Source organism: Pelodiscus sinensis, chromosome 2 (assembly GCF_049634645.1).
Source record: "Pelodiscus sinensis isolate JC-2024 chromosome 2, ASM4963464v1, whole genome shotgun sequence".
Classification (NCBI taxonomy): domain Eukaryota; kingdom Metazoa; phylum Chordata; order Testudines; family Trionychidae; genus Pelodiscus; species Pelodiscus sinensis.
This window is the reverse complement of record NC_134712.1, coordinates 170672559-170694938: the sequence shown is the minus strand read 5'-3', so window position 1 is coordinate 170694938 and position 22380 is coordinate 170672559. Positions and strand designations below refer to the sequence as shown.

At 44.1% G+C, this 22380-nt stretch overlaps 1 protein-coding gene across 7 annotated transcripts in view; it reads left to right on the top strand.

The window, feature by feature from the left end:
* Nucleotides 1-21072, top strand: part of BMPER (BMP binding endothelial regulator) — a 211958-nt gene extending 190886 nt beyond the window's left edge. For 3 of the 7 annotated variants that reach the window (XM_014574030.3, XM_075921757.1, XM_075921756.1), the window contains 2 exons: nucleotides 5694-5824; nucleotides 17229-21072. In XM_014574030.3, the coding sequence (XP_014429516.2) occupies nucleotides 5694-5824; nucleotides 17229-17410 (313 nt within the window). In that variant the 3' untranslated portion in view covers nucleotides 17411-21072. The remainder of the gene's footprint in view (nucleotides 1-5693; nucleotides 5825-17228) is intronic. The other 4 variants (XR_012901885.1, XR_012901884.1, XM_075921755.1 and 1 more) reach the window with 4 other exon arrangements.
* Nucleotides 21073-22380: the final 1308 nt, after the last annotated feature.

The following is a 22380-nucleotide window of genomic DNA, read 5'->3' as shown; positions in this document are numbered from 1 at the left end:
CAGAGTTGGAGAAACCCCCTGCCTGAGGTAGGCAGGGAACTGCCCGTTAACCTATTAAACCTTCACATCCCTGGTACACAAATGATCAGCAGTTATAATTAATTAACAAAGCGACAACAACGTATATACCCCTTTTTCTTCTTGGGCCATGTGATGGAATCTCAACCAGACTGGAGGTTCCAAGTCATCTCTTCCCAGGATTATACAATTCATGGAGGTAGAAATAATTTGAAACCAATAAGAATGGAGTAAATCAGAGAACTTCATTCTGATACTGGCATGTTATCTTTCTTAGGGAACAATGAATGTTATTCATAACACGCTTGATGCTTCTCCAGGCAGAAAGGAGATGCTAAGAACAAGAGTGGTTTGGATCTGGATTCAAACTAGTCCAAGGTCTATAGGATTTGGTTTACACTAGCATCTTAGTCCTAAATAACACCCCCTCCCCCCGCCAAGTTTGAATTAGTAAGTGGTGTATCCATACTACCAAGCCTATTATTCCGGAACAAAGGACCACGGGATTTGAACTCTGTACTCATTGCTAATTCTGAACACGTAAGTCTGAAATAACGTTAGTAAGCGTTAGTGTGGACACTCTGGTGCCAGTAATTCGAATTTATTGGCCTCCGGGAGGCCTCCTGCAACTCCCCAGAGTGCTTCCTGGGGTGGTGAGTCTCAGGTAGCGCGACCACATTAATGGAGCCTGCCTCGGACTTATTTCAATGCTTCTCTGTTGTGAGGACACAGAAAATGGAATTTGTTAAATCAGTAGTCCAGAAGTCAAATTTAGTATATTGGAAATAATCTCCCAGTGTAGATATGGCCTAGATATTTTAAACTGGAGTTTAGGGTTTGGCTCATTTAGACACACTGGCTACATCTACACTGCAATCTTCTTGCACAAGAACTGTTCTGTGCCAGAGTTCTTGCGCAAAAGGTCTTGCGCAAGAGTGCGTCTACACTACCATGTGCTTTTGCACAAGAGCATCCATGGCAGCATGGACGCTCTCTTGTGCAAGAAAGCTCTGATGGCCATTTTAGCCATAGGGATTTCTTGCACAAGAAACCCCTGTTGCCCGTCCACACTGCCTTCTTGCTCAAGAGCTCTTGTGCAAGAGGACTTATTCCTCGTGGGGAGAGGAATAACTCTTGTGCAAGAAGCTCTCTGTTCCGACGCTTTACTGTAAATTTACTTGCACAAGAACATGCGTGCAATGTAGACGTGCTGCAAGTTTTTGTGCAAAAACCGCTGTTCTTGCGCAAGAAGCCTGCAGTGTAGATGTAGCCATTAAGTTTGGTGCCTGGAGCCTTGCCTTTAACTTAAGGCAACTGATCTGGTCTGGTGCTGAAAATGGCATTCTTTTTTGTGATCAGAAATTCTCACAGCAGGAAACCCTGTGATTTTTGTTTTCTCAAAACCAGATGAAGTAACTCAAATGGAATAATAAGTCCCGAGGAAGGCACTCAGCATGCACACAACGGGCCTGCCATAAGCGAGCATGGGCCTACCTCTCCCCTTCCTGACACGTCTGGTATCAATAATTTAATAATTATTGTATGAATAATTATACATAATAGTAAAAGTTGATAAAGTAAGGTTAATTGAGGATAATAGGATGCCTAGGAGAGAATAAAACTATCTTGATATCTTAATTGGTCTGCAGGGAATATCACAGACTCTCTTTGCAACAGCAATTTCCTATGTTAGCTAGGGATGAGAAAGTATAACAGTGTACATGCCAATGAGTCTGGGTTCATTGGTTAACCATCACAGTTACACACAGGCTCCTGGTACACTCTGGGAGCCCTATACTCACTAGCTCCTGGAGAGCCACTTCTCATGTCAGCCCCTCACGCTGCTGCCTCTGTATCAGAAGGAGCAGCAGGGGTGGGGAGCTGGCAGGAGCCGGTACAAAAGCTGGCTCCCTGCATGCACTGCAAAAGCAGTAGCATGGGGTGTACACTGGCTCCTGGGGAGCTGTCTACCCCCCTTCCCTGCATGTACGGTTACTTTATTACATGCATTTTAACATTCCTAATGTTAGCACAGCAAGCATCTGCCTTGTGAAATGAGATATATTGGTTGCCAGGTGTCCAGTTTTCAACTAGAAAGTCTGGTCCAAAGGGCACCTGGGCAGTTCTGGTCAAATGTACTGACCAAATACCAAAAGTCTGGTTATTGTGGGTGGGACGAGGGGATGGGGAGAGATGCTGGGTCATCAACCCACAACAGTTCCTGTTCAGCCAGGGCTGTCTATGACCTGCATCTTGTGGGCAGCCAATGGCAGCATCAGGAACTGCAGCTTCTGACCCAGTCCTGGATTGGCGGGAGCCCAGGTGGTGGCAGTGGGGAACAAAGGTGAAGACAAGGAAGGGCGAGAGCAGTGTGTGACAGGAATGGAGAGAGAGGAATGGGTAAGGCTTTGTGAAACAGGTAGGGCAGGGGTGGGGTCTTGGGGCAGAGTGGGGTATCAGGGAAAAGAAGTGGGTCAGGAATTTCCTATCCTCCTACTGTAGTGTCTGGGTTTTGCGCATTAGAAAATTAGCAGTTCTAGACATATACATCCTAAATGATATGGGTAATATGAAATCACTTAAGTTCAGTAACACTGCCTACTGCATTCAGAGCATTGCTTTGGGATGTCACTGAAGATTTGCAGGCATGCGCTGTGATAGGACGATACTCATCAAGGGGAACTTGTTTAGTGAATCATATGTAAACAAAACTGGAGATGAACCTAATACTAAAATGGGAAATGTTATGTCCAAGTGTCATTTTAGTGCCAGATGGTTCTTGTAAGCCTTTCAGAAGTATTCAAACTGTACATTGCAACCATTCCATACCTGACATTCTAGTAAACATGAATGGAATTTGACAGGAGGCTGAACAAATAGAATTCAATAAAAATGAAAGCTGAAGCAAATGAAAATTGGTGGTCTCTGAAGTATGATCATGCTTCCTAATTGATCTAAACAGTATTTATCCACATTTGCATACATTTATATTTTATATGCATATATCATTCCACAAAATATCTTTTTTGGTACACTATTGCCTGAGCTGTATTTTTATCATGGGAACTTTTTGGCTAATGTCATGGATTAGTGACAGCAAAACATTTTTTTAAAGGTTATGGAATTGTCATAGGAACAGTCAAATAGAAATGTCAAGTACAAAAATAATGGAAAGCTGCTGAAATGTCTACAAGCTTAAAGGGAAGGGTATTGCCTTTAAGGAGCACTGTTACTCATGTAGAAACAAACCCTGTTCATGTTTGTAAGGATAACAATACTAGACATTACTAAGTGCTTCTAAAACTCTCAAAGCACTTTACAAGCATTGCAGTTACAGAATACCCCTGATTATGGGTTGATTGGCTTCTTCATTACCTAATAGAGTTGCGATTGAACCTATATCCCAGATGCAAATGCTCCCTAATTATTGAAAAGTTCAAATCTGGAACCATATTTTTCAGCTCTGTCTCATGTCAAGTGATTAATAACTCTTTGCCCTGATTTTAAAAAGGAGCTGAGCACTAGCAGCCGTTACTGGCTTCATGGGGGACTGGAAAATCATTGCAGAAAATCAGGTCCATGTCCAGTATTTTCAGACTTAGTTGTTATAACATGGTGTTAGATGCCATCATTGAAAATGCTGGCCTGAGTAAAACTGCATGGTACTAAGTGGGCTTGAGTCTGATTTTGTTTGCACCCATATAAATAAGGAGTAGTGTCATCGAGTTGGGTGAATGACATCAGTGTAAAACTGGTGTGAGATCAGAATCAGGTCTCGTGAATGTGCCTTAGCAGGAAAATATGCTGAATATTTGCATGTGCTGGAGCATAGCACTATCTCCTTTCTGCTCAAGGTGCATTGGCTGTCAGACTAGATGCTTATCCTACACAGCCAAATCACCTCTACCACTTCATCTTAGTGAAAACAGAATCATTTAGGCATTTATTTTATCATATTCATCTAATAGCACTTCAGTCTAATGTAAATACAAAGTCTTAAGGCTGGAGTGCTGATACAATGCTGCTTTTTGGCTGTGCTGTAATTTTACCTCTGGAGAAAGCAGGAAATTGGCTATTCTATTGTAGCCTTACTTTGGGAGGAGTGGGTGCATCCATTATGATTCCTTAAAAAGGATTGCTTCAGTAGGTAGGAAATGGGATTTTTCAGAGAATACAATTCTTAGAAAAGCATCTGTCAAAGTAGGCAGCTGGCCAGCCATTTACCAAAGTGACTGAAGTTCTCAATTCCAGACAAGTAATACGAACACAAAGAACTCAGCTGTGGCCTTAGCCTTGGGCCTGCTCTAGGGCTGCTCTTGGAGGGTTTATGCCTCTCTCAATCTCCAGGGGATGGCTCCTACCATGACAGTGTAAAGGGGCACTGTGCTCACTATGCACATGTCCTTCCATCCTTGCATCATCCTTCTCTTGCCCACTTACACAAGGGCCAGGCACAGTTTGGTCCTAAATAGCAAGCAGAGTAATTGGTCTGATTTTCAGATTCCTGAGCACCCCTCGGATCCCACTGACTAAATTGACCGTTATGATTGCTCAGAGCTCCTGAAAATCAGTCTCTTAGAATTTCCAGCATGCTTTAATCATTTAAAATATACCCAAGTGGCTAACTGCCTTTTACCAGTTCTTGTATTTGCAGCCCATGCCAAATTGACACATGTTCTAGGTGAGCTACTTGTGTACACAAACACGTGCACTAGTTGTTTTACTTAACACCATGTTTTATGATTATTCAGTGAAATAAGATGGTTGAATTGTGCGCTGAATGAGTAATTGGCTCTTGGAGTGGGATGTGGCATTTTGTTTTGGGAAGTTTGTTGGTTGGTTTGGTTTTGGTTAGATGGCTGAACAGAAAAATCTGAACAAAAAAATTCTTTCAAGCCAAAACTGCTATTTTTCAATTTTTCACACTGAAATGAAAAATTATTTTTCTTCAGGTTTCTATTTGTAATTTTTTTTAGTTTTTTTTAAACTTAAATTTCTTGAAAACCAAATCTAGTTTATTTCATACAAAACATTTCAAAAATTAAAAATTAAAATATTCCATTTTCAAAGTGTCAAAACAGGTTGCATTTTTTTATTTTAATTTGGCTACAAATATTTTCCAAATTTCAGCCAAATCAATTAATAGCTGTTGTCACTCTGTAACTACATTTTTCAATGAATTTACTATTGAACTGAAAAATTTTGCCATGAACCCTGAGTTCTTCATAGCAATGTAAGTGTGTGTGTGTTCATTGCTTCTTATAAATCTATAAATCTTATAACATTTTTGTTATAAACATTTTTCAGGAAAGCACAGATGAAGTCTCTATAGCAAATGCAGTTTTGTCTTAATATACAGTATTGTCTTTGCCTTGCCCTATTATTGTATGGCAGTTCTTGACTTGAATATTCTGGGCTCTCTACTTTTCAATAGCTCTCCCATTGATGTAAGTGGGAGCTCTGTGCATATAGACTAGACTGAGTGTAACAGAACTTCAGAGATTATACCCTCAATGTGGATTTGGGAGTAAAAAGCCTTCAGCATGTTCACTATTTCTCCAGCACAAGTTATTGCAACATTAAGCTATATATGATTATAAAAAGATAATTCCAAACCATGAGGGCTGTTTTTTCAACTCTTTTATTGCTTGCTTGTTTCTGGGCTGTTTTGGCAGGTCCTGTGTAACAGATATGTGTGAGTGTCCAGTTCATAAAAACTGCTACTGTGAGTCATTCCTTGCCTATGCCCGAACCTGTCAGAGAGAAGGGGTGAAAGTCCAGTGGAAACCTGAACAACACTGTGCAGGTAAGGATACTGTGATTGTTTTGCCACAATTTAATGCACAGTCTGAAGGAAAGAACATTGTAGTTTTTTATATCATTATGATGCTGGAGGGAAAAAATAAAGAAATCAATAAAGAGCTAAATAAACATGTTACAGACCGTGAAATTAGCCCTGTCTGGTGAAATCTGATCTTCCTGTGCTTCTGAGAGCACCCTTGCCTAGGGCTCATAGCTGGTAGTCTGCCAGGCTGGGGAGGGACAGGAGTTGTCTTTTCATTGCATGGTTGCTCTCAGTGGGGAGACCAGACCCACACTCAGAGGCAGCACAGAGGTGAAGATGACATGCCCTCACTTCTGTGCTGCTGCAGCCCTGGAGTTGGGCTCTGGGCTTCTGCCCTGGCAGCATCTGCCCAAGCTCAGGGATTCTGCTCCCTTCCCACTCCTCACCCAGCTCCTGGCAGGGCTGCAGTGCACTTCGTTAAAGCACTCTATGCTGATGGAAAAGAGCTCTCGCATCTGCATAAAAAAACCCTCCTCTGTGAATGGCAGAAGCTCCCCCACTGACAGAGTGCTATGCACACGGACTCATGTATCTGTGTAACTTCCTCCCTCCCACTTCAAGCAACATACATGATACCGACATAGGCTATAGTGTAGACAGAGCCTAAAATACCCAAATCCACTGGGATCTGGGCCTCTCTTGGACCTATTAGCAAATACTGGCCAGGATTGAGGCTTTTTTCAAAGCCGCTAAGGTGATTGATACGTGCATCTTTCATTAATTGCACTGGAAATTGTGTGTCTAAATTCCCTGGGCTTTGAAAATCACAGGGCTGGCTAAGATTTGCAGAAGGACCCCAGGGAGGCCCAAATCCTCTACAGTTCCTGTAAAAGATGTATCTTGCCCCCATTTACAGATCTCCATGGGCCAGCAGATACTCTGGGTCTGACCATCTGACACTTAATTCTGCATACACGGTGAATATCTCGTTGGTGTCAGGGTGGCACATTTTATACTGCAAAATTGTAGGGATTCTGTAGGAAACTCATAAAAAACCAAAGTGCTGCTTCTTATGATAACAATAACCAGTAACAAGGTTTTAAGCTTTAACTGCCTTTTGCTCAACCGTACCATTACAATTATGTTGTCCTAAAAAGTGATCAACATTTCTAGTTAAGAAACAATATATCTGTAACAAAATTTAGTAATCTGTGACTTTCATTTCCTCTTTGACATCTCATAGCTAGCAGGATATTTGGAAGGTTTGTGTTATAATGGGAATGGGGTGTGGTTATTAACAAAGTCAGGTTTTAATTATTCTTTTGTGTGTTATAAAACACAGGTCTCATGTGCTTGCCAATTCTTATACCCAGAGGACTGTATGCCTAGGTCAGGGATAAATAATATTTTTTAGAATACTTATGCTGTCTAGACTGTCAGCCAAATGGGATGCACAGGAGACTAAATATATGTCCTGTTTTCTACACACCTTTTTCCCTTCTTATGAGAAAGTGGATCCTCTAGCTACTCATTTCCTAAATGAGTAGCACATGCTCACTGCTGTTTAAGGCATACAGTACACTGGTGATATAAGATGACTCTAAAGAAAAGGGTGTGGAAAAGTCATTAGTGAATGGGAGATTTGTTAGAAAAGGATAAAGATTAAAAATGGGTTATGGTATGATGGGATCAGTGAGACCAGTGTGGAAACTGAGACGTTTTGGAAGGGCTCTGTGAGAAAGAGATGAATTGAGAGGCAGAAGCTTTGAGGATACACCTGTGGGACAAGAAAGCATATGAAGGAAAAAGAAAGTAGCTGATGAGACAAGAGGAGAAATAATGGAAGAGGCTGAAGAGGATAGGAAGAGAAGTGAGGGGGTTGATGAGGGGAGCAACAGAATGGGAATGAAGAGATGAGCAATAGTCTGATGAAGACAGAGAGGAGATGTTTATAGAGCTGAGGATGGAAAAGAAGCATCTCTAGTCAGGGTGACTGAGGCACTGTGGTGTTTTTGCAATGTAGTATTAACCTTTAGCCTCTGGAGCTCTGAAGGCACCTGTAGAAGATTCAGTCTGGATAAAGAGGAAGTAATTCCCCTTGAAGGATCTGGCTGTAGCAATACTAAAGAAAAGAGAAGACATGTTTCAGGCAATGATAAGGAGGGAGGTGCAGGTACTAAAATTGAGAAAACCACTTAATCCAGAGATTGGCTTGCTTCCCTGAGCTCTTGTCAGCTAAGTGATCTTCTCCTTTGATTCCTGTGTGCTGAGAGCTGCTGTTCGAGGGTGATTCCAGGTGTCATCATTTCTACCTATGTGCTGGTTTCAACCAGCGGTTTTGCCCTCCTCGTTCCCTCTCTGCTGCAGAATTTGTCCCTGGCAGAATTTTTCCTACCTTCCTCTGAACAGTTTCCTCTGTGCATGAGAGAGGAGAGCTCTTTTATCTTTTTCATGAACATCTGGTAGAAGTTGGAGCAGTTAAAAATACAAGCAAAACTGTATAATTAAAAGGCTTGTTTAGGTTCCCTCCTTTCCACTGGCAGGAATGCTCCTGAAATGATGTGCCCAAATGGTAAGCAGCAAGTAGCATGTATGATATTCTGACTGGATGCCCTAAGAAGCATCAGGAAAGGAAAGGCTGGACAACAATAACAGAAAAAAGCAGCACTTAGTTATGATTTGGAAAAATCCAGACTCCAAAGTTTTGTAGTCTTGAGAATGAAGAAAAGCAGCTCGAGGCTGACCTGAGAAAGGCAGCTGTTTGGGACCCTTATTATCTTAATAAGATTTGTCAGAGATCAGCAAAAGACAAAATGGTTCAAAAATTTGTAGCTGACATATGCAACGTGGAACAAGTGACCTTCACTGCACAGTGATTAACTAGAAGCAGTAAATCCCTACTGATACAAAACTAGATATGGGCAGTTAGGCGCTAGTTCTTAAAAGCCGAAAGTCAGGGGCAGATTGTAAGCAACAGTACCAAACATCTGTTTCAGAAGAGTGTAAAAATGCTAGTGAAGTGGTAATGGTGGAAAATGCTGTATTCTTCATCACATTGGTAGTTTGTGACAAATGGCCAATGCTATTGTAATGGGTTCCATGCTTTTCTTTGATGTGGAGGGTCAGGGCTTTTCTAGTGCCCTGGAGGGGGAGAAAAGGGCAGTGGGCAAGGTATCCAGGTCTACCTAGAGTTGCCAGATGGTTTCAACAAAAATACCGGACACACTTGACCTTACATCACAATCTACATTACATCTTATTTAGAAAATACCGGACATTATATTTTCTCATTTATATTTTCTGAATTTGTTTCCTGAACAGAAATCTCAAATACTGGACTGTCTGGTTCAAAACTGGACACCTGGCAACCCTAGGTCTACCCCACTACTCTGGGTCCCAGCCACTTCAGCTTTGCAGGCTTCTTAGGTAACTTTCAGCTTCTTGGGAAGGGTTTCTCACAGTCGTCTGTGCTATAGCATAGATAAAGTGAAAAGTCACCATAGTGCTAGGGAACTACTGGTGCCAGAGGAGCCTCCTTTCATCTGTTCTGAATTACTCTGGGACAGAAATGGCCCCAGGCTGGGGTAGTGAAAAGATGGTTGGAGCCATTTCTCCTCCTACACCTTGGGTACTGTGCCAGGCAGAGCTCAGCTGGACCAAATGCCTGACCTTCAGCCAAGTACAACATTATAGGATGAAATCGTTATGACTGAAAACCTGAAGATCATAGAGTGCACTCTCAGGTCTAGATTTCCAAAGGAACAGTTTTTGGTCTTTCAGGTTTGGGGTGTTCAACCTGACACACTAAAGGGAGCCTGATTTTCAGAGGGCAGATACTCAGCAGAGACAGACACCTGCAGAGTCTCTCAGGCTGAACATACAGAATCACTATCACTCTTGGCCTACATTCTATAAACCAGTTAATACACTGTTGCTGAGGGGCTTTTGAGTGCTGCATATTTCACTCTCAATTCTTGTGGAGATTAGATTCTGCAAGTGAAGTACCAATAGTGTAACTAAAGGTATCATAGAATCATAGAATCATAGGACTGGAAGGGACCTCGAGAGGTCATCGAGTCCAGCCCCCTGCCCTCAAGGCAGGACCAAGCTCCGTCTACACCATCCCTGACAGATGTCTATCTAACCTGTTCTTAAATATCTCCAGAGAGGGAGATTCCACCACCTCCCTTGGCAATTTATTCCAATATTTGACCACCCTGACAGTTAGGAATTTTTTCCTAATGTCCAATCTAAACCTCCCCTGCTGCACTTTAAGCCCATTACTCCTTGTCCTGTCCTCAGAAACCAAGAGGAACAAATTTTCTCCTTCCTCCTTGTGACACCCTTTTAGATATTGGAAAACCGCTATCATGTCCCCCCTTAATCTTCTTTTTTCCAAACTAAACAAGCCCAGTTCATGAAGCCTGGCTTCATAGGTCATGTTCTCTAGACCTTTCATCATTCTTGTCGCTCTTCTCTGTACCCTTTCCAATTTCTCCACATCTTTCTTGAAATGTGGCGCCTAGAACTGGACACAGTACTCCAGCTGAGGCCTAACTAGTGCATAGTAGAGCGGCAGAATGACTTCACGAGTTTTGCTTACAACATACCCGTTGATACAACCTAGAATCATATTTGCTTTTTTTGCAACAGCATCACACTGTTGACTCATATTCAACTTGTGGTCCACTATGACCCCTAGATCCCTTTCCGCTATGCTCCTTTCTAGACAGTCGCTTCCCATCTTGTATGTATGGAACTGATTGTTCCTTCCTAAGTGGAGCACTTTGCATTTCTCTTTATTAAACCTCATCCTGTTTACCTCTGACCATTTCTCTAACTTGCTAAGGTCATTTTGAATTATGTCCCTATCCTCCAAAGAAGTTGCAACCCCACCCAGTTTGGTATCATCTGCAAACTTAATAAGCGTACTCTCTATCCCAATATCTACATCATTGATGAAGATATTGAACAGTACGGGTCCCAAAACAGACCCTTGCGGAACTCCACTTGTTATCCCTTCCCAGCAGGATTTAGCACCGTTAACAACAACTCTCTGACTACGGTTATCTAGCCAATTATGCACACACCTTATCGTGGCCCTATCTAAGTTATATTTGCCTAGTTTATCAATAAGAATATCATGCGAGACCATATCAAATGCCTTACTAAAGTCTAGGTATAGGACATCCACCGCTTCTCCCTTATCCACAAGGCTCGTTATCCTATCAAAGAAAGCTATCAGATTAGTTTGGCATGACTTGTTCTTCACAAACCCATGCTGGCTATTCCCTGTCACTTTATTACCTTTCAAGTGTTTGCATATGATTTCCTTAATTACCTGCTCCATTATCTTCCCTGGGACAGACGTTAAACTGACCGGTCTGTAGTTTCCTTGGTTGTTCTTATTCCCCTTTTTATAGATGGGCACAATATTTGCCATTTTCCAGTGTTCTGGAATCTCCCCTGTCTTCCATGATTTTTCAAAGATCATAGCTAAAGGCTCAGATACCTCCTCTATCAGCTCCTTGAGTATCCTGGGATGCATTTCATCAGGACCTGGTGACTTGCTGACATCTAACTTTCCTAAGTGATTTTTAACTTGTTCTTTGTGTATCCTATCTTCTAAACTTACCCTCTCTCTGCTTGTATTCACTACGTTAGGCACACCTCCAGACTTCTCAGTGAAGACCGAAACAAAGAAGTCATTGAGCATCTCCGCCATTTCCAAGTTTCCTGTTACTGCTTCTCCCTCCTCACTGAGCAGTGGGCCTACCCTGTCCTTGGTCTTCCTCTTCCTTTTAATGTATTTATAAAAGGTCTTCTTGTTTCCCTTTATGCCTGTAGCTAGTTTGATCTCATTTTGTGCCTTTGCCTTTCTAATCTTGCCCCTGCATTCCCGTGTTGCTTGCCTATATTCATCCTTTGTTATTTGTCCTAGTTTCCATTTTTTATAGGACTCCTTTTTTATTTTGAGATCATGCAAGATCTCCTTGTTAAGCCAAGCTGGTCTTTTGCCATATTTTCTATCTTTCCTACACAGCGGAATTGTTTGCTTTTGGGCCCTTAACAACGTCCCTTTGAAATACTTCCAACTCTCCTCAGTTGTTTTTCCCTTCAGTCTTGCTTCCCATGGGACCTTACCTACAAGTTCTCTGAGCTTATCAAAATCTGCCTTCCTGAAATCCATTACCTCAATTGTGCTGGTCTCCCTTCTACCTTTCCTTAAGATCACGAACTCTATTATTTCATTATCACTGTCCCCCATACTGTCTTCCACTTTCAAGTTCTCAACTAGTGGAAGTATGATGTGCATAATGTAGTTTATATATCTTTCTTTTCCCCTCTCTGAATTTCCTTTTTTCCTTTTTGAAAATGTTGCTTTTTCTTTTAAAAATTAGGATAATTACAGTACAAAATATCCATTAATATTGCAATTTTACAAGGTTGCCCTGGTTATATGAATCTGTCTCCTGTTTACTTGTGTCTGCCCACCTCCCAGCATTTCAATAACAGCTGTGGGGGGTCCCCTGTTAACTTGGCCCAAGCCTCCCACCCTTGGTAGTGGCAGCCATGGTACCATTCTAAGTGCGGGAGAACAATGAGCCTAGGGAACTAGCTACAACGTTCATGAGCACTCCCATGCTTTGCCTGCCCCTCCCCCAAATATAACTGTCCAACTACACCTCTGAGGTTAGGTCAGAATTGTTGACCCCCTGAGCAATGTAGCTGGGTCAACCTAGCTTGTTAGGGTAGAGCTGGCCTTTGGTTTTGATTCCTAACCTTAGCATTACAGTACTACAAGATTTTGTAGTGTAACAACAACAGTATCTCTGCTTCCTCTCTCTTTGTGAATTCTAGAAATGCTAAAGTGGCATTCTAAGCCCCATCCATGGAAAAAATTAGCCCCGTTCTGTCTCTAACGCAATTTGTGTCACTTGGATTCTTTAACAAGTGTGGACCTGTAATGCCTCTCAAGAGAAAATCAACCTTTTAGTATAGCCACTTAACTGTAAATAGCAAGATACGATTCTGACTTCTTGTGAGTCTATTGCCATTTGTAAACCACTTGATTGTGCTTTCTTTTTTTAATAATGTAAGAATGGCCATACTGGGTCAGACCAAAGGTTTGTCTAGCCCAGTATCTGGGCTTCTGACAGTGCCAGTTGTCCCAGAGAGAATGAACAGAACAAGTAACCATCAAGTGATCAATTCCCTGTAACTTGTTCCCAGCTTTTAGCAAACAGCAGCTAGAGACACCCTTGCTGCCCATCATGGCTAATAGCCATTGATGGACCAATCATCCATGGATTTATCAAAGAATTGTTTTGAACCGTGTTAAAGTCTTGGCCTTCACAATATTCTCTGGCAAGGAGTTCCACAGGTTGACTGTGTGCTGTGTGAAGAAGTACTTCCTATTTTTTTGTTTTAAATTTGCTACCTATTTATTTCATTTACTGACTCCTAGTTCTTATGTTATGAGAAGGAGTAAACAGCACTTCCTTATCTACTTTCTCTCCACCAGTCATAATTTTATAGACATCAATCTTATCCCCCCGTAGGGTATGTGAACACTAGGAAATTATTTTGAAATAACTAAATTTGAAATAACTCCCGAAATAACCAGTGCGTTATTTTGAAATAACAGGATTGGTAGTGTGGATGCTCTGTTTATTATTTCAAAACTAGCCAATTAGCCCGTCATAAGACGGGATTTTCAGGTCTTCTCTCCTGAGCTCTCTTGCCCCGTCTCTCTCTCTCTCTCTCCTCCTACTGCCTCCCGGTCCCCAGCTCTCCTCCGCCTCCTGCCTCTCTCTCCGTCTTTCTTTCTCTTCTCCCCCTCCTGCCTTTCACTCTCCCTTTCTCTTCTCCTCCTCCTCCTCCTGCCTCTCTTTCCCCTCCGTCTCTCCCCTTCCCCTTCCTTCCCGCAGTGGTGCTTGGCTGAGTGCTGCCTGCTCAGCTGGGCTGCCGCAAGGGAGGGGGGCAGGGCGGTGATGTACACGGCTGGGGACGGGGCTGTGTACGTCACCGCCCCACCCCCTTCCCCTCCCACTGCGGGAGAGCCCAAACAGCCCCTTGCGCTGCTGGCTCCCCCGGTGGCCCGACTGTGGGGTGCAGCACTCAGTTGAGCGCCACAGCGGGAGGCAAAGGGGGGCGCGGTGACGTACACGGCTCTGCCCCCTGGCTGTGTATGTCACCACCCTGCCCCCTTCCCTTCCCACCATGGCGGCTGGGCTGAGTGCTGCGCCCCTCAGCCGGGCCCCAGAGGGGGAGGGAAAGGAAGGGTGGTGACATACATGGCCCCGCCACCTGGCCGTGTACATCACCGCCCTGCCCCCTTTCCCTCCCTCCATAGTGGCTTGGCTGAGTGTTGTGCACTCAGCCAGCCCGCTGCGGGGCAGGAGGGGCGGGGCAGTGACGTACATGGCCAGGGGATGGGGCTGTCTACGTCACCATCCTCCCCTTCCCCTCTCCCACGGCGGCCCGGCTGAGGGGCGCACCACTGAGCACCACAGCGGGAAGAGGATGGGAGGGGCAGTGATGTACACGGCCCCAGCCTCACCCCCTGGCCATGTACGCCACCGCCCCACCCCCCTTCCCCTCCCAGCGGAGCTCAACTGGGCGGCGCAGCGCCAGTGCCAGTGCCACTCAGCTGGGCCGCGGCGGGGGAGCAAGCCCAGGGCCCAGCTGAGTGGCATTCCCGCCAGGGCTAGGGTTGCCAGGTGTCCTGTTTTCTACTGGACAGTCTGGTATTTGCACCATCTGTCCAGTAGAAAAGTTCAGAAAATACCGGACCTGTGCAATGTCTGGTATTTTGTGAATTTCTGGCTGGGCGCCGGAGGGAAGCCTGCCGGGGGCGGGGGAGTGACTGGGAGTGGAGTGTGATTGGCTTTGGGAGCCCTGTGGTTGCGTGCAAAAGCTGGGTGGGGCGGGGCAAGGTGGGGACTGGGACTCCCAGCCATCTCCCCCCTCCGCCCCGCCCGGTCCGGCTTTTGCACAGGACCAGAGGCTCCCAGCGCCAATTGTGTCCCATCTCCCAGCTGGGAGCCTCTGGTTGCGAGCAGAAGCTGGGCCCGGGGAGTGGCTCCCAGCCCCGCCCCCGCCCCTGCCAGGCTTCTGCTGGCAAGTAAAGAGAGCGCTTTCTGGGGGCGCGGCTGGAAGGACTCCGGCTGCGGCCAGTAGCTGCACCCCCCCCCACGCCAGGTCTGCTTCCTGCCTCCCTTCCTCTGTCTCCCCCATCCTCCCCTCCAGCCCCACAGCCCCCAATCTCCCCCCAGCTCTGCTTCCCGCCACCTCTTCCTGCCGGCCAGCCTTGTGGCCCCTGGGCCCCCCCTGCCAGCTCTGCTTCCAGCCCCCCTTCTGGCCAGCCCCGGCCCCCTCCTGGCGGTTGCCCCCCACCCCCGACAAGCATGTCTGTTTTTTTTAGTGGGGTCTACCTGGCAACCCTAGCCGGGGCACAGCTGAGTGGCGCCGGCGCTGCACTGCTCAGCTGGGCCCCGGTGGGGGAGCAAGTGGCGGCAAGTGGTCGTTTGGGGTCCGCGCTCTCCATGCATGGGGAGCGCAGACCCCAAATGGCTGCTTGCCACTGCTTGCTCCCCCGCCAGGGCCCAGCTGAGCAGCACAGCGCTCGGCCGAGCCACCATGGAGGGAGGGGAAAGGGGGTGGGGCGCTGACGTACACGGCCATGGGGCGTGGCCGTGTACATCAGTGTTACAGACTCCCAGACACTGGGCTACTATATATATGATAAGAGGGGTTATTTTGAAATAATTCCCTAGTGTAGACCAGGGCTTAGTCATCCCTTTTCCAAGCTGAAAAGTCTGTATGTCTTAATTTTTCCTTGTATGGAATGGGGATGTGAATGCGTAACCAGTTGACCAGTTACCTGATACCCAGGAAGCCAAAGCATGCCACAGGCAGAGGGGCTGCTCCAGCCCCAGTGGGGCCCTACATGAGATTGCTGCTTCCAGCCCCATGCAGGCTGGGAGCTGGCAGTCCCGCATTTGGCTGGGAGCGTCTGGTCAATTAATTCAATGGGATTTTACATCCCTAGTATGGAAGCAATTCCATACCCCTAATCATTTCTGTTGCCCTTTTCTGAACCTTTTCCAATTCCACCATATCTTTTTTGAGATGAGGAGAACACATCTGCATGGAGGATTCAAGATATGGCATTCCATGGATTAATATAGAGGCAATATGATATTTTTTGTCTTATTATTTATCCCTTTCTTAATGATCCCCAACATTCTGTTTGCTTTTTGACTGTTGCTGCACATTGAGTGAATATTTTCAGAGAACTAGCCACAGTGACTCCAAGGTCTCTTTCCTGAGTGGTAAGAGTTAATTTAGGCCTCAGCATTGTATATGTATAGTTGGGATTGTGTTTTCCAATGTGCATTATTTTGCATTTACAACATTAAATTTTATCTGCCACTTTATTGCTCAGTCACCCAGGTTTGAGAGATCTTTTTGTAGCTCTTTGAAGTCTGCCTGGGACTTAGCTCTGTTATGTAATTTTGAATTATTTGCAAATTTTGCCATTTAAATGTTTACCCCTTTTCCAGATCATTTATGCATATGTTAAATAGGATTGGTCCCAGGACAGACCAGTAGGGGGTCACCACTATTTTCCTCTCTCCATTCTGAAAATTGACCATTTATACCTACCCCTTGTTTCCTGTCCTTTAACCAATTACTAATCCACGAAAGGACCTTCCCTCTTATCCCATGGCAGGTTACTTTACTTAAGAGCCTTTATCAAGGGACCTTGTCAAAGGCTTTCTGAAAATCTAACTACACTATATCCACTGGATCCCACTTGTCCACATGCTTGTTTATCCCCTCAAAGAATGTGTTATTGAGCCATATATTAGTCTCCATATTGAAATAGAATATACAATATTAGGAGTTGAAAGTTCTATTCTAGAATGTATACAGTCATTCATATAGGAGTATCAACCACATGGAGCACATACTAATCTCACTAAATTTAAGATTCATTGGCCTCAGTGATCCCTTAATGTGAACTTTCCCTAGGTTTGGAGATATTCTGGATCCAGAATTTAGTCTCTGCAGAGTATATCGATAAAGACAGCTCTGAAGTTAACATTGGGATTAGAATTCTCCAAAGAACAGAATTATTTTGATACTTGATTTTGAATCAAGCTCATGTTTAAGATAATATAGCAGACTCTCTATATAAAACCACTTTTTTTATAAAATTGTATCTGATGTTATAATAGTTCCATTAAATGTCTGTAATAGAATATACATAGACTGATATGTTTTTAGAGAGGAAGAATTACACTGTTTTTAAAAAATGCAATTGAAATAACTTTGCTTTCATCCTAGCCATGTGATCTTTGCTTTCATCCTAGCCACATCAATCACATTTTGTTGTGTTTTTCTAACTGCCTTTCAGCAACCCAGTGTAAACATGGTGCAGTGTATGACACCTGTGGCCCGGGATGTGTCAAAACATGTGACAACTGGAATGAGATTGGTCCATGCAATAAGCCATGTGTTGCAGGTTGCCACTGTCCAGCAAACCTAGTTCATCACAAAGGAAGATGCATCAAGCCAGTTCTCTGTCCACAACGGTGACATTAGTTCTATTTCCAAGGACTTTAATGTTGGTATCTTTGATACCTTTGAAGCTCACGGCCAATGAAGGACTGCACTGTTTGTACGCAGATTCTGCAAAGTACAGACATGCTCAGTGTGTGTGTGTATGTGTATATATATGTGTGTGTGTATATATATGTTTGTGTCTATATATATATATATATATATATATATATATACACACACACAGGCACATATATACATTTATTTATATATACATAGACATATACATTTATTTATATATAAATGTATACTGTGTGTGTAGATACACATCTGTACACCAAATATAAATACAGCATATATATATATACACATACAGAGAAATATACATCTTTTATGTAAACTATAGAAGGATGAATTATTTTATGTATATTTTTTGCTATAAAGTTTATGTATTATTTGTAGGATCCTAATCTGTAAGCCATTTGAGTCATTGTACAAATAAAACAGGTGTTTTTAATATAATTTAGTAGCACAAAAACATTGGATGACTTTGCCATTGCATAAACTTGTTGTTGCCAAGAAAATTTTACTAGGGCCATTATATTGCCAGACTGGTTTATCTTCAATACAGAACCTAGATTTACAGTTGTACAGGAAACACATTTCTCTGGAAATGGAGGATTTATCTAAGAATATTTCATGCATACCTCAAAGCTACCTAGTGATTGGTGACAGTGCTTAATGAAGCAGAGAGAGCTAGGGATTGGCTTTCATGCTTCATTGAATCACTGTATAAAATGACTTCCAAAACTGGATTGGCCAACTGCCAATAAGGAGAGATTTGTTTTTGGAACAGAACCAAAGAATCAAGGGCCAGATTCTTAAAAATGTTCAACATCCAACAGCTCTCATCAAAAAAAATTGACCTCTTATTTTATAAACTAAATATCCTGTACAGATTGTTATATTTGGCAGTAACAGGGAAAGAACAATGAAAAAACTTCTTTAGCCCTTTTACCATGTTTTAAATCTTTATTTTTGTTTCATTGGTTCTTAGAAATATTATTTAATAAACAAAACCTAAAAGTGCACACAAATAAATGCAATGTAATTTTGATGCGGCTTAGTACTTAAAATAATGTTGTATCCCATTTTTTAAATAACTCATTTAGTTAATCAGAATGTATAGAACTCAAAGACAAAGAATAGTGTACAAAATGTTAAATGATAAATGCTGGCAGCTCACCAGTTTCATCTATCTTCATGAACTTGTAGGTTTGTGAAGTTTCATTGACTGCTGAAATCTTCCCAGTGGAGACTCAATGAGCTGTGATTCCACCAGACATCATAATTTATGCTGTACAGCTCTTTCAATCCTAGGGGATTTACACTTCCCTTGCCATGGAAGCTTCCAGTAGGGCCTGATCAATGTGAGTCTTCAATTGGTATTTGATGTGAACTTATAATGAAGTAATTATTTATTTCCCCCACAGAGCTACTTCAATATAATTGAAACTTCTCTATCTTGAATTGAAATCGCACTTCATAATGCCAGGGGGAAAAAACCAGGACTTTAATCTACTTCTCTTCGATGGAAGCTTCACTGTGTCTGAATTCACTCTGAATAAAGGGGTGTAGCAGTCTTTAGTTATATAATATAATTATGGTGGTAAGCAGCTCTAACACAGCATAATCATATGCAAAATGCTACACTAACAAAGCTAGGTCAATAATTCCAAAAGTTTTCCATGAATGTTTGTCTGAAAAATTTAGATTTGCCTTGGTCACTTCATGAGCATTTTGTGTTTACTTTTTCTGTGAACATTCAAGTGATTAAGTTTTACAGGTAAAAACACTTATGGAAAGCATATTTCAAAGTGACACGTGAAAGTATATGTGGCAACCAAACAATAAGGGCATGTCTACACAGCAGGGCTAAAGCTAAAGCTAAAGCTACACAGCCCGGCTATGTCAATTACATAGCTTAAGTCGAAATAGCTTATTGTGGCATTTGGTGCTGTCTGCACAGCAGGAAGTCCGAGTTAGAGCACTCTTCATCTGCCTTCCCTTACTCCTCATAAAACGAGGGTTACAGGAGTAAGAAGTCCTCTAGCTCGACACTATTTTGACATTATATCGAAATAACTTCCTGTAATGTAGACGTGCACTATGTTATTTTGGAATAACGTCTGTTATTCCAAAATAACACTGCTGTGTAGACATACCCTAAATGTGCAAGTGCTCATCCAATCAGGAAACAGAAACAATACTGTATGATTTAACTGATCAATCACAATGTAGCAATACTGATAAAATTCAGAATGTTTGCAATCAGTCCACAGAGTAAAACAGGAAATTATATTTATTAATAAATATCAAATATCAATTAAATGTGAGGAAATAATCTGTTTTGGCACATTCCATAGTGGGGACAGGAGTAGGGCTAAGTCCACTGAACATGTTATTTGCCCAGCTTCTAGTATTAAATGTTTTTTAAACATTTTTTTACATTTCCATCAATGCAATTTACTTAAAAATAAACACAGATTAAACAGAACGCAACACAAACTGCTCATGAGGAGTACTGTGTATCTCCTGATGATTTTTCACTAGGTTTCTTGTTCTGAACTATCACAGTGAATGAAAGGTAAAGAGACATGTCTGATCTGTTTATACCAAATGAAGAAGTGGCCCATAGTATCTATGGGTATGTCTACACTACCCTCCTAGTTCGAACTAGGAGGGTAATGTATGCATACCGCACTTGCTAATGAAGCCCGGGATTTGAATTTCCCGGGCTTCATTAGCATAAGCGGGGAGCCGCCATTTTTAAATCCCCGCTGCTTCGAACCCCGTGCAGCGCGGCTACACGGGGCTCGAACTAGGTAGTTCGGACTAGGGTGCCTATTCCGAACTACCGGTACACCTCGTTTCGAACTAGCGGGGTAGTGTAGACATACCCTATGAAAATAAACTGTAAGGCCAGACTGGTTCTGTTTGGACCCTGACCTCCAAACATCATAGCTTAGCTTTGTTTGTTTTGTTACAGTTTCCTCATTAATTACATACTGGGAGTGTAGGATGCCAATAGTTCCTTTCCTAGCATTCAAAGGAATGGTAGGGCCATACTGTGCCCTGCTAGTGGAGGTAAAGAGGCTGCCTCATTCTCCCCTGAAACCAAGGCATGACTGGGCACGATATCACTGATAAGGCTGTATTCAGCAGAAGTTCCACATGCGTGTCTGTAATGCTTTGCACCCAGCTGAGGAATCCAGCATCAATCTCTGCTGAGAATGAAGAAGCTATTTGTTTTTCTTTCCCCTTCCCTCCCAAAATACTGCAGGGCTGCAGTCTCAACTTGCTTGAAGTCATTAGAAGAACACCCATTAATGTCACTGGATCCAGGATTTCAGCACAGCTGCCTCCTTAATAGAGCTACTCAGAGGTGCTAATTCATTTTACTCCTGCCAGCTTTCCACTGTGAAATATTAATCCTGGTACAGTAGAGTTGGAAACTTCTGCCCGTGTATGGCTATGGTTGTAACTTTTGTAATTTGCAAAGCAGATCAAGCTTTAATACTGTATTTTTAACCCTCGGGTCAGGAGCTATATACTGGTGGATCTTTTGATATTCTTGACTGGAAATCATACTCTGAAACATGCATCAAGTTTGTGTATTAAAACCTTCGTATTACTTATCTCCATCTGTTGGTGTGACTTTGTGCAAATTCAAAGGGTGATCTATGTTTCCAGACAGCACAGATTATAACTGTACCAGTCTCGCCCGACGGTACCGACCGCCCCTCCCCACTTTGGGGGGGGGTAGTCTTACTGCCACCCGCGCCCTTACTACGGGTCGTTGGGGTGTTTTTTCAGCCTCGACTTCTCCCCACGACTGTGGGGCAGGGGAAAGGGGGGCCCGGGCCCACCCTCACTCACGGGCCCCAGCCCAGGGCCCTAAGGACACTGAACAGTCTAGCTCCGGTCCGGCTGACGGGGCGTCCTGCCGTAACGCGTCAGCCCACCAGCCCTAAGGGGCTCTGCCCTGGGCTGCTTCCTTTCCCCGCCCCCGGCCCTCTGTCGGCGGGAGGCTCACCTTGCCTTTGGCCAACAGGCTGTCGGCGCTGCTCTACCCCGCAAGCAGGGGGTCAGTCCCTCCTGCCAGTTGGGGCCCTCCCCAGGCCCTTAGGTCCCGACTTGTGGTGCCACTCTCAGGGCTTCCACCCGGCCCCTTGTCCTCACCCCCCCCTTTTTGCCATGGCAGCAGCGTTTTCAAGCGTCCCACCACTTACGTCCCCCCTGATGTCATTGGCCTGGGCGGGGGCAGGGCTAGCTGGCAGGGGAGGGGGGGCAGGGGCTGCAAGGCTGCCCGGCAGGAAGAGGTGGCGGGAAGCAGAGCTGGGGGGAGATTGGGGGCTGTGGGGCTGGAGGGGAGAATGGGGGAGACAGAGGAAGGGGGGCGGGAAGCAGACCTGGCGTGGGGGGGGTGCAGCCACTGGCCGCAGCCGGAGTCCTTCCAGCCGCGCGGGGCTCTCAGGGCGGGGGAACGTCCCCGTGTCAGCCCTGCTCCTGCCGCCGCGCTTCGGGCTCGCCGCCGGCGCATCAGCCGGCTACATCAGCCCCGGCGCGGCATGCGAGCACGGCACACAGCGCCGGGCTGCTTCTGCCCGGATGCCAAGCAGCGCCTGCTCGGTGGGGTTCACGGTGCGGGGCGATGCTGCCTCGTCACAATAACCAAACAGAGGTCTAAAAAGAAAAGTCTGTAGAGAGGTGCTGTCATCCAGTGGGTGGAACAGAGGGGTGGGAGTCGAGATCTGAGTTGTATTTTGAGCTCATATATTGACTTGTCAGGTAATCATTGGCAAGTCATTTTATCTCTGTGCTGCCATTTCCCTCTCAAGAAAAAATGGAATTGATATTTACCTAACTTTGTAAAGTACTTTGAAGTCAATTGGTTAATAAAAAAATACATATATAAAAAGCTTTTTAAAAAGACAGTCTTCCTT